This window comes from Tiliqua scincoides, chromosome 4, assembly GCF_035046505.1.
Source record: "Tiliqua scincoides isolate rTilSci1 chromosome 4, rTilSci1.hap2, whole genome shotgun sequence".
Lineage (NCBI taxonomy): Eukaryota > Metazoa > Chordata > Lepidosauria > Squamata > Scincidae > Tiliqua > Tiliqua scincoides.
This window is the reverse complement of record NC_089824.1, coordinates 187,015,015-187,027,133: the sequence shown is the minus strand read 5'-3', so window position 1 is coordinate 187,027,133 and position 12,119 is coordinate 187,015,015. Positions and strand designations below refer to the sequence as shown.

At 40.7% G+C, this 12,119-nt stretch overlaps 1 protein-coding gene across 8 annotated transcripts in view; it reads right to left on the bottom strand.

Annotated features, from left to right (window-relative positions):
• The window catches only part of PPP1R12B (protein phosphatase 1 regulatory subunit 12B), a 141,048-nt gene that overhangs the window by 55,389 nt on the left and 73,540 nt on the right, over positions 1 to 12,119 (bottom strand). For all 8 annotated transcript variants that reach the window (XM_066625934.1, XM_066625935.1, XM_066625938.1 and 5 more), the window contains 5 exons: positions 11,096 to 11,186; positions 10,389 to 10,586; positions 10,073 to 10,256; positions 9,293 to 9,405; positions 8,186 to 8,227 (listed from right to left, as the gene is read on the bottom strand). In XM_066625934.1, coding sequence (XP_066482031.1) covers positions 8,186 to 8,227; positions 9,293 to 9,405; positions 10,073 to 10,256; positions 10,389 to 10,586; positions 11,096 to 11,186 — 628 coding nt within the window. The remainder of the gene's footprint in view (positions 1 to 8,185; positions 8,228 to 9,292; positions 9,406 to 10,072; positions 10,257 to 10,388; positions 10,587 to 11,095; positions 11,187 to 12,119) is intronic.

Below are 12,119 nucleotides of genomic sequence, written 5' to 3'. Positions count from 1 at the left end.
TAGATGGGGCTAATTCTTAATAGGCTGTAGATAGCTTTAGAGACACTTGATAGGTGTGCTTCAAGTTACAGGTTTCCAAATAGGTAAAATTAAACAATTAAACATATTGTATTACAAAGTTTTCAAGAACCAGCAGGGACTGCTGTAACATTATTTTATCCAGGACTGTCCCTCTTGGAGGAACTTCAAACCCATTTCTTGGCATACATTCCCTTCAGACTCTTGGATGTCCTTGCTTGAGCCACCTGTCATCTCTCCTGCATTCCTTCTCCTGTTTTTAGCAAAACACTGTGAGGTCCTCTGCCAACCTCTGCAAGGCAAACTTCCTTTAACAGTTTTACTCTGTGTCTTAATTCTATATGACTATTGTGACCAGTTACCTAATAAGGGGTATAGTGGTGTATATCTTTGCCAAGAAGTGACCTCTTCCCTTTTAGTGGTTGCCTATCTCCTAAAGTGTAATCTCTTTGAGCTAAGGCTTCAGCCAGCTTCTTGTGATTTTTCATATATTTTAACATAAAACAAGCCAAACTTTTACTGCATCACATTTTCTTTTTAACAAATCATTCTCCCATTTAACTTCAAACAAGTTACTAGGCAAACTGCTTGAAACAACCCTGCACCAACCCCCTCTAGACATTCATTTCTCCATTTCAGCTGAAATTCAAACAAAGACTGATTGTCAAGGATGCTCTTGCTTATCTAATTAAAATGTGTTGTCTTCTGTCTTCTGGAATTCTTCCCTTGCAGGTGTCCATGGTTAGCTAGCTAGACGCTATATTAGTTTGCCAAGAAACATTGCCAACTGATAAGCCAGCTGCTAAAACTTACTTCTAACGAGTACAGTTGTTGCATATATGTGTTTTCTCACCATTGTGATATCTTGGCAGGCCGTATACTTCTGCCAAGATGTAGCATATCTATCTTTGCCTTAGATACAATTGCCTTTTCCAAATTCCAAAGTGTATCACAACACAAGACTTTGAGGCCCAAGGTCTCAGCTTCTGTGGAAACAGCTTCTAAATAGTTCTTCCAAGCAGCTTTTCTGTGAGACTAAGATTTTAAGATAAAAACAGCTTTCACTATTCTATGTGCCTTTCATGCTCTAGCAGTGTGGCTTTTAAGCTTCTGCCCTAATGTATGGCATATTACCCTGGTTATTCTGTCACCTTCCATCAACATCACTATTCTTACCTAGGAACTCAAACTGTAAATGACAAGAGAAAATATTCCAGCTCAGAAGCTTCTTCCAATTCTCCACCCCCACTACCATTGTACCATACGAGAAGTAAGCCCTTCTTACTGCCCATTGTGCTAAGTTGGGAACATCATTTAATGTAGCTTTGTGATATTCTCCAAAAGGAAAGGTTCTTAAATCTTATTACTCACTCCCTGGAACTAGCCTGGGTCATGGTGCTTTGGAGACAAGGATGCTAGTAGGTGTAACAGTGTTTGGGCGGGCATAGGGCAATGTGGAAGTCAGGGCTCGTGAGTTTGCAAAATTAATGACATGATTCTGTGCTCTGAAAAGGTCTGGTGTTTATATTTAAAAAGCAATTATCCATTTCTACTGAATATCTTAATGCTTCCAGGAATAAATATGAAAGTTTAACAACTTGCATCTGTAAAACCACCATCAAGAAGTAGGAAGTTTTAAACATATGCCGGAACTGTCAGCTGGCAACAATAAAGCAAAACTGATGAAAGATCATGGCAGAGCTCTAATTCTCTGAAGATTGAACCAGAGATGCAAGGAAGGAGTGAGCCTTGTGGGCTTTGAAATCACTCAGCTGCCAGGACAGCCACCACCATTCCCATCATCAGTAATGCACCCCATTTCACAAGTTACCCTGAAATTCCAAATGCTTTTCTGCTACATACACTGACTTTACTTGCAGTTAATTTCACATACAAACCTAAAGATAACCAAAATAATGGAACTGGGAGGGACATAAGAGGTCATCTAATCCGCCCCGTCTGTAGCTTCTCAGACATATGCTCAGTGCTTACTTTCAGCCCATTTCACACACAACCCTGACGATCACCAAAATCATGGAATAACCCTAAAAGGTCATCTAGTCCAACCCCGTCTGTAGCTTCTCAGACATATGTTCAGTGCAGACGAGATGACCAAGGCACTTAGAGAGATGTATCATATTTGACTACTTTGAATGATGTGCATCAGAGAAGTGTGGGGCGGGGCCATGGAGCATCCCCCTCACAGCTAGAAAGATAGGGGTGCCCTACTGTTCTCCTCCCAGCTGCTAAAAGTGGGGTTGATATATTAGGAGCGCTTGCTTGTCCTGGCCTCTCCACAGTCCCTCTCACCTGGCTGAGCGCATGGCAGCAGAGTGTGGGCGCTGAAGCCTCCTCCGCTGCCACTCCAGGGCACTTTTCCACTCTCCCTCTCGCCTGCCTAAGGTTAAAGGGAGCCAAACAGAGGGGTCCTGCATGCCCCCAAGAATGAGGGAGCACTCACCTGAAAATCTCCAAGCAGGCTCTCCTCTCCTTTCCCCTCCTTTGAATGTGGCTGGGCAGCAGTACACTGACAGGAAAAGCGGCACGCTGCCTGCCCTGCACATATGCAAGCTGGTCTTTCTGTTTGTTTACTCTGTGCCTGGAAGCCTGAAATAGCTCTCCAAGGGTCTGTTTGCCCTTTTTCAAAATGGCGCCGCCTGGGTCACTTTGCCCTTTTTCAAAATGGCACTGCCCAGGTCTGCCCTTTTTCAAAATGGCGCCTCCGACTTAATTTGGCCCTTTTTCAAAATGGCAGCCGCCATCTTATCGCGAACCACCAGAAATTCAATCGCGACCCACCAAGTGGGTCACGATACACATGAGAACCTCTGCCCTAGGCTTCAAGCCAAGAAGTGGGCTCCGGAAGGCTAGCACATCATCCAAACAGTGTTATATACAGGGTAAAACATTAACTTATGGCAAAACTTGATGTTATGCCAGCATCCAAATATTGGTATTTGGATACCATAGTGGTAAACTGAAAATAGCTCTAGTTAATAAACTACTTCACTTATAACAGCAGATGAAAAGCATCCAGAACACAGAGCAAGTGCTTCTTACAGGTCAAAAAACAGAAGACCAATTTGTATTTTTCCTACTCATGGAGCTGAAAGATTCAAATGGTGCGAGTATCCCTATACTGCCGGAATTGCCTTGTGTAAAGTGAATATTACAGAATGAAAGGCAGAAAAAGATTCAAAGACTTCAGATACCATTGGACATGTCAGGAATGCAACAAAGCTGCACATGCAGCCCCAGAATAAAAATTTGGCTAGTGAGCAAAGTTTTGTTCAGTTGACTCAACCATATAACTGGCGATCTTGTGAAAAACAGTGAAATCTATTGCTTTTGGATGCTGTCCTGGAAGAGGTTCAAATGGAACTGCCACAATAGCTAATACTGGGGGTAAGCACCCTAGCGTAGCCAGTATAATACATTGTATAATAATTAAGCACCTTTACAGAATTTCAAATAAGCTGCCAAATGTAGACTTATGGCATACAGTACTTCTACAGACAATTTACCATTCCATGTATATAGCCACTTGGTTCTCAGTGCTGTTGTAGCATATGGAATGTTAACACAGACATTCCCAATGAACCTCTACACAAAAATCAGAAAGCAGTCTGAAAGATGAGAATTGGTATCAGACCCTTTCCCTCTCTGTATTATAACAAATAGGTATTTACCTAACTATTTCTCAGATTGTTTCATATCACTATTTTGCATGTAAACATTTGTAAAAATAAAACAAAAAAACAATTTTGCATGTTGTACTTGGACTTAAAGCACCTATCTACTTAAAGCATGTGCTCAAGCAGAACTAGCCAGATGCCACTTTATTTTAATTATGGCTTAAAGTTTAGCTATTTGTTGCATCCGGATAACTTAATTTCTAAAACTCCAAGTAGCTTTTAAGTTTGAACAAACCATGTGCTATGTACACAAGAGTGAAAAAGCTGTAAAAAAAACCTGTTCCGAAACGGTCTCCTGCATGCTAGCTGATCAAAAGACAAAAGCTATATTTAGACAAATGGCTTGATTCAGGACTGCTACAAATGAACTAGTTTCTTGCTGTTTATACCCTAATGTTTTACTAGTCCGATATCCTGCCAACTCTCTTATTAAAGAGGGAACTAATCTTCAATCTACTTGTGAATGCTCTTTGAAAATACCGTACTGGCTTTATAAACAAAGAACCCTGTTGTAATCAAAGACATGTCCCCAGATTATGCATAATTAAGGGAATTTTTATCATCATGCACATCTAAAATGGCTTTTCCCTCCCACACTGCTATGGATATAAGCCAGAATGAAAGATTTCCAAGAGCAGAACTGCATCTGTGCTATAAAACAAAGTGGAAAGTGTACTTCCAGGATTCCCAAAAAAGGAAGTGCATCACATGCTCAGCTACATACAGAAATAGTTGAGCATAAAATGTTACCATTGACTTTTAAACTATCTTTCTTCCACATTTGTCCTCAAGCAGCTCACCTAATGCTAGTATCACATCATTGCCTCAAAGCAACATTCAGCTGGCTCCGATTGGGGCATACCTCACCATATTAGGCAGTCAGATGCCAGAAAACAAGGCACTCAAAGGCAGACCCAAAGCTAGCAACATCTTGGAGAACAACGTTTAATTGTCAAACAAGGAAATAAATAGAAAAGATTGTGATAAACTGGCAGGAATAGAAGTGTGATGAATCTGGAAGTGAACAGGTTACTCTCCAGTGCACTGGACTGGCAAAATGTGCAGCAGGAACCGACGACATACTGTATAATCCTCATAACAAAGCGAGTACTAAGTAAACAAAATTATACAATCTCTTGACATCACTTAAACTTCTCACGTTTCAACTTTGAAATCTCAGTGGTTCCTAATAGTAAAATGGAACAAGTTTTAATGCCAGAATTTTAAACATGTAAAAAAACCAAGGGATCAACATCCTGTTCACACTGTACAGGGGCAACTGAACTCCAACTAGAGGATATTCAAATGCATCCAATTTCAGCTTGGATTCCTAGTTCACTCTTTAGGGACAATAATTATAATTTCCCCTCCCAATTTCTGTACCCAATTTCAGAACAGCAATCTAAATTGTCTAAATTAATATCCTTACCAGCTGAAATATAGTAGTAGGAATCAAAAAATTAAAACTACAAGCCTACAACAGAATTATGATGTGCTTGCAGTATAAATTTAAGCACGAAAACAGTAAAATGACAGCACAGCAAATTTGAGGTATATTATTCTACAGAAGGTACATTCTTCAGTACAGATTTTTCCCCCACTACTACTCTAAATTCATATCACAGAGGGTTCAACTAATTATACCTACTTTTCATTTTTCCAATGTTTCTTGCCCTTAGTCTACATGGGGAAACACCTTCACTGCGTTCTACAGCTCCTCCCAAAAGAAAATCAATCACCAAGGGGAAGGAAAGAGGGGTATTTAGTAGAAGGAGACATTTTTAACAAAGTATGTTGCTGTTCCCCCGCCCCACACACACACACATTTCAGTTCAAACCTAGATTGTTGATTCTACAGAATTTGATGACTAAGGACTCATTGATTTGTCTCTAGTGACTGATTAAATTTAAATAAGTTTGTAAATTTAACAAAAGTTCAGTGTAGTGTTTTAAATCCCTAAAGAAAGTGAACCATATTATTATATGCCAATATTTAGACAGAAAAAGTACTAGCTAGCACGCTTTTGACAATGTAAGATTATCATCTGGTAGAACTATCATTGCCATAGGAAAAATTTTCAGACAGCAGTTCAACTGGCAAAGGAGTTCTTTTTGATCTTGGGTAATAATTTTGGCAAGGTTATTTGGAAGACAAAAACTACACTATTGTCATTTGTTTCCAAAGCAGCAATCTCTTCAGATTTAATTAAATACCCCAATCCCTCCTAGTCAATTCAGATATAAAAGATAAGTATATTTGTCCTTCCAGTTTGACAATTGCTGCACCTGCTCCTTCTAGTGGAAATTCTGTTATATGATTTTGGTTCAGTAAGTAATTTTTAGGAGCATTTTCCCCTTTTCAGCCTTTGTTGCAAACACATTCAGAGCACAATCCAAATTAGGCTTCTGATGAAGCGGCTGCTGCATCAGCTGAGGAAGTCCCAAACATGCTGTAAATCACATTTGCAGCACCTAGTAAGTAAGCAGTGCTGGCAAGAAGAGCTGAACTGCCCAGCCAACACTGCATTCAGACAGATGGGCACTGGCAGAGGGGTAGCAGGAGTGTGGATTAGGGATGTTTCCGGGCAGGGGAGGGTGGAATGGGGGCAGACCAGGCCTGGGAGGATCTCCACTGTATCCTATACTCCCGAGCCAGAGCACCCTACAGGCAGGCTGGGGCATTACTCAGCATAGGAGGAAAGATATCCCCTTGCCCCTAGGAGACTTCCAGTCTGCTCCTGACAAGCACTGGATATACTGGATGCCGCGTGGTAGCTCTGCATCAGTACTAATCAGGATTGGGCCATCAGTTTATTTTATGGTATTAGCACTCTTCCTTTGCTTTCATGCTTCTAGGCTCCACCTGTCCAAACTGCTGCTTAATTCAAAAGGTTGTGTTGGGCTATACAGTTTGTCAAGGACACAGTGGAGTACCTAGAGGGAGGCAAGCGGGGCAAACGCACCGGGTGCTGCGCTGGGGGGGCGCCACTGCAACCTGCACCCTCTCCCCCAGTACACCAAGAACCACACCAACAGTGGCTGCAGGAACGCAGCAACTCTCAGTGCAGATCCATGCCGCCCTGAGGATCTCCCCTCTCGCTAAAGGGGAGGAGAAAAAGGTGGCGCTCAAACCAGCCATGCAGAGTGGCTGCGCTCCTGCAGTTAATCTTGGCTCAGTTCCAGGCCACATCCGAGGCCGCCGCCTCTCCTCCCCTTTAACAAGAGAGGAGGGGAGGGGGTAGCCCTCAGGGCAGTTGGAAGCAGCATGTGCCTCCTCTGATTTCACAGAAGATGCGTGCCGCGTCTCCAGCTCCGATGGAGCATTTCATTTATTTATGCACTTTATATGTTTTTATTACTGAATATTCCTAAGCTCTAAGAAATGGTAGGATTATTACTCAATATTTACTTACTCAATAAGTAAAAGAAACAAAATCTCTTTTCAAACCTTATATCCCACTTTTTCCAAATGGATCCAAGGTGGCTTACAACAAAATGGCAATAACGAAAGTACAGATCTCCTATAAACGTTGGTCTCCAGAGGTAAACAGAATGTAGGAGAACTGCCCACCAAGCAAATTCAAGACAATAAGCAGCTCTATCTGCAACTTTTAGCTATCATTTAGGAATTACTACACAAGCAATTAAGACAGCAAAAATAAACTCAGCATTCAAAATCGATTAAAATAGAAGACTGGGGGTGGTTTTCTGAAAAACCTTCTATTACAAGTTTCTGGGCACAGTAACCCAGTCAAGCATCATTTATGTTGCTATTGTCTGGGGCAAATACTGCACAAAGCAAGTACTAAAAACATATTGATCATATGCCAGATTCAGACTTGTTCTCTGTTACAATCCAAGTGACAATAAGTAAAGCTACTGAATTATAGCTAGAGGTGGGAGAAAAAAGTGATACAATAAGAATAGCTCACTCCACTTTCTGCTCTTTTCATTTTTGTAAAAACAAACAAAAAACCCTTAAATCTGCAAAAAAATAAAACCGCTTTGTTTTGATTTACTATTTAATGGGAGAGGGATTGCAGGGATAAGGACTGCATCTGCTGCATGCATGTGTCATCTGCTGACACTATACCATCTATATCACCTACCTAGTACACTTTTGAAGCTATCATAATTCTAATATAAATTTTGAACAAACACACATAACACTGCTTTCTGCACTTCTAACTTTTAGGAAACACTGAAATCTCTGAAAAAACAACATTTTTCTGCCACCTCTAATTATAGCTCAATTAATGAAGAGTTTAACAAATACCAATAAGAAGATGGGAGTACTAAGCATGTAGTATTATTAGGTATATAGGAAAAGAATAAATTAAAAAGGTACCTGGAGACCTCAGAACATTTCAGCTATTTAACCACAAAACACAAGTGGACCAAGAAGACTTCTGCAAACTTATGCTGAATGAAACAGACCAAATGAATGCATAAACTTAAGGTTCTCCACTTACCCGAGGCTCCTTTTCTTCCTCAGTACCATCTACCTCTTCATCCTAGAAGTGGGCGGGGGGTGATAGAAAATTATAATTATAACATGATCATCATCATAACAGTTTGCATGACCCCCAAAACTTTTGAATCCATAAAGATTTTTTTTATTGCAATTGGTCTTGTGATATGTTTTGAAGAAGTGAACTGTGATGAACTGAATTAACATTTCTGAACTTAATGCATTCTCTCAAAGAACTCTGGGTGCCCTGTTTCTGGGACTAGAGAGCAAAAGGGATCTGAAGGGCTTGAACATTGAAGCGTACTGGTCTCATTTATACAGCGGCATGTTACAAAGCTTTTAGGATTAGAAGTTCTGATTATTAGGCAGGGGGTTTGCTCTTTGCTAATATGTTACAGTAGAGCTGTCATTTTCACCCAGTAGAGCCGTCATTTTCACAGTAGTCATTTTCATCTAGTGTGCTATGGCACACTGGTGTGCCATGAATGGTCTCTAGATGGAAGAGGGACATTAGGGGATGTGAGCCCCCTACTGGCAGCAGTGTGCCTTGTCAAATGTCAAAACAGATAGTATGCTTTGACCATTTTAGTGCCTTCCCAGTGTGCCGTGAGATGAAAAAGGCTGAAAAACACTGCAGTAGAAGGATGACAACCTTTGATCACAATTGTCTTAAAATCCACAAAATGTCTTAAGCTGTACTTACTGTCTAGGTAACGTCTTTGCATCATTTTGCAGATGATTCAGGAAGCAATTGCCCACAGGTTGCTCTATTTGTCCAGGCTGTTAAACTGGGTTGCCCTATGAAAACTGAACATGTGCTTCTCCCCCTTCTTTCTAGCCTTCTAGTTATTACAAGGTAGAAGGGAGAATAATATACTGCATTGCTACTGCAGTGGCTTACTCAGCTCCACACTGTGATTTGTTGAAGACTTGCCTCAAGGCAATGTTTACCTGCTACAGGAAAACAAGGGTTAAGTACAACTTTGTCTTTCTATTGGAAAGGATTTGTTTGTTGCACCTTCCACAGCAATTGGCAGAATAATCTTTGTTTCAACAGACCTGCACTTAATCTTCTTCCTCAACCATCTCCAGAAATGGCATAACTTACGTCTTTTGTGAAGAGAAAGATTCCTGTGCCTCTTCGCCTCTCTTTTGGTCGCCTTCTATCCCGAACAGATTGCTTGTTTGAAGTTCTATCTTCAGCATCCTGATCTTCGCATTCTGCCCAAAGAAGTGTATATTTAACTAAAATATGCAGGTCCAATTAGTTTATGAAAGCTATGGAAGCATTTCAAAACAAATGAACATGGTCCACATGGGGCTTTTTCAGCGCACAAACCTAACAATCCATATTCTTTTATGGAAGGTAAAGGACCAAAGTAAAAAATTCTCCAAGTAGCAGAGATATCATGATAGGATGGGGGTCATTAGCTTAAAGATAAATACAGCTGAGATTACTATGATCCTTCAAACAGGGATTCAAATTCCTAGCTAGGTGTCCTTTCAGTGTTGCCTACTAAGAGAAATGTGATCCAAACATTATGTTAAAACTGTTGAAACTCCAGCACACAGTACCATCATTTTCACCTGCTTCATTCTGTATTTTCTCTTTTTAAAAAAGCTAGCTTACCATTTTTAAATTGTAAACTACCTTGAAAGCATTTGTAAAATAAAAAACATTGTAAAACTGTTTTCAATAACAATACTGAAAGGACAGGCATTTTGGGGCCACTGTGACCCATCTCTCTCTGTACTGTATGTGTGTACACACAGGTATTCCATCATACTTCTCTTTGTCTTACTCAAGAGGAATGAAATATTAGATGTACCAAGTACTGACAATGACCAAAAGATTTGCACAATATAGTCTGTTAACAATGATGAATACCATTTTTGTCCATGTTGGCAGCAGAAGTGCTTTGGAAGTCAGCTGGGTTCACAGAGTCAGAAGCTAGAGATCTACTTGTCCTGGGCAGGTGAGAACTTGAATAAAGGTAAGGGGCTAACGTTGGAGACACAGGGGTTGTGGGTTTGTCTTGTAGTGTTGGGCACCTCAATCGACGACTGACAGGCTACAAGATAAACATGAGCATAAATAATGGTTAGTAGGAAGATAAATAGAAAGAGCATATTGATTACAGCTGGCAGAAAACCAGAGAATGTATACATTATGCAAAGTGAGATCTTGAGCCATTGTTGTTCACCTCTTCATCCAAGTTCCTATTCCATCGTGGGAGAGACTCTCCAGGTTCCCTTGTTGTAGTACCTTCCCCTCTCTCACTCTCTTCCTTGTTCACTTCAATTATTTCTGATTTTTCACTTGGCTGTTCCTGCATCTGCCGTTCTGCTCGAGATCGACTAAAAGTTCTTTCAGCCTCCTGAAGATCTGTAAGTGTTACACCCTGGGGAACAGAAGAAAGTTGCATCTATTATATCTGCATTTGCAAACATCATAGTTTATATAGCAAGTTAGGTTACCTTTTCCTCATTGTCCAGGCTCAATTGCCAATTAAGGTCAGACACTCAAAGTTAGCAATTCACCCATAATCTATATTTTAGCTAGCATGGTTTAACAATGCATTCTTTAGAAACAAATGCTAAACACAAAATCACACCATTACAGGGCTGATTTAGAAGAAAGGTTTTTCTTCTGTAGCACAAAACCCATTGAAAACATTGCAGAGAAATGTTGATATAGATTTTGCTTCCCAGTTTAACATACTTTTTTGTGTATTTTTTCATGGAGAAAGAAAAAATGGCCCACCAAAATCTGATCTTAAACCAAAATTGTAACCCTCATATATACGGTATGTAGTTAATTCCCTTCTTTGAAGAATCACAGAAGTCTGGGCTTAACTGTCTTCCAAGACTTTGTTCAAAGCAGACGTGTGATCAAGGGCTTGTTTCTCACCTGTGTAGACCTACGAGTCTGGCGAGCTTGCCTGGATCGTGCCTTTCTTAGAGATTCTGCTTCTTCATCTCGCACTGGAGTCAAATAGGACCTAAAAGGGACAAAGACATCTTTTGAAATCTGGCAAACAGGGTTTCCTTTTCATACATATCAGGTGGTTATCTGGTTCTACCTTGTGTTTCCAGGGTGCATGTTTACAGGGTTCAGCATCTCACTAATCAATGGAGCTGAAACAATATTCAAGGTATTCTATTTATATCCCATCCTTCCACCAAGGAGCTCAGGGCACCTTGAAAGGGCATCCTTAACACAGCCTGTTAACCAGGTTTAAGCCAAAAACATGACTGACTCACCAATGAGCTTCATGGCTGAATGGATACAACCACAGGCCAGTCCCACCCCACCTTCCGCACAGGCCAGATCTACCTCCCAGAAACTCTCCCTACCCACCCCCATTGCACCCTCCCACCACCCAGAACCAACCCCTGCGCCGGCCTGCCCAGGCCAGCACATACCATGTTCAGACACCGCATCAGTTCCCTCCTCCCAAGTCACCGCAAACATGCTTTATAGCACATTTGCAGGGAGCCGGCACAAGGGACTTGTGTCAGCTCTGGGAGAACAGGATTGCACTGCCCATGACACAAAATGAAAGTTCTGCTGCGCTAATGACGACAACCTTACTGTAGGATAAATTTAAGCCAAATAAAAACTTCAAGTTTAATTACTTCAGCCAAAGCATTGTTCCACACACAACTGGGTTGCTTTTCATACAGTTTTTTACCTGCTAAAATGCTAAAGTTCAGACACTGGGAATCCTTTACAAGGATCACAAGGTATTAATTTCAACTATATTGTCATATGACAGCAAGTACCTACACTATAAAGAGTGGCTTTACAAATGCATAATGTTCTCCCAAGATGTAGATAGACAACAACTAACAAAGACCTTCAGATTCCTTCTCTTAAAATTACAATATGCCTGAACTATTTCTGAAGTGTTAGGGATATTTCCAATTAAGAT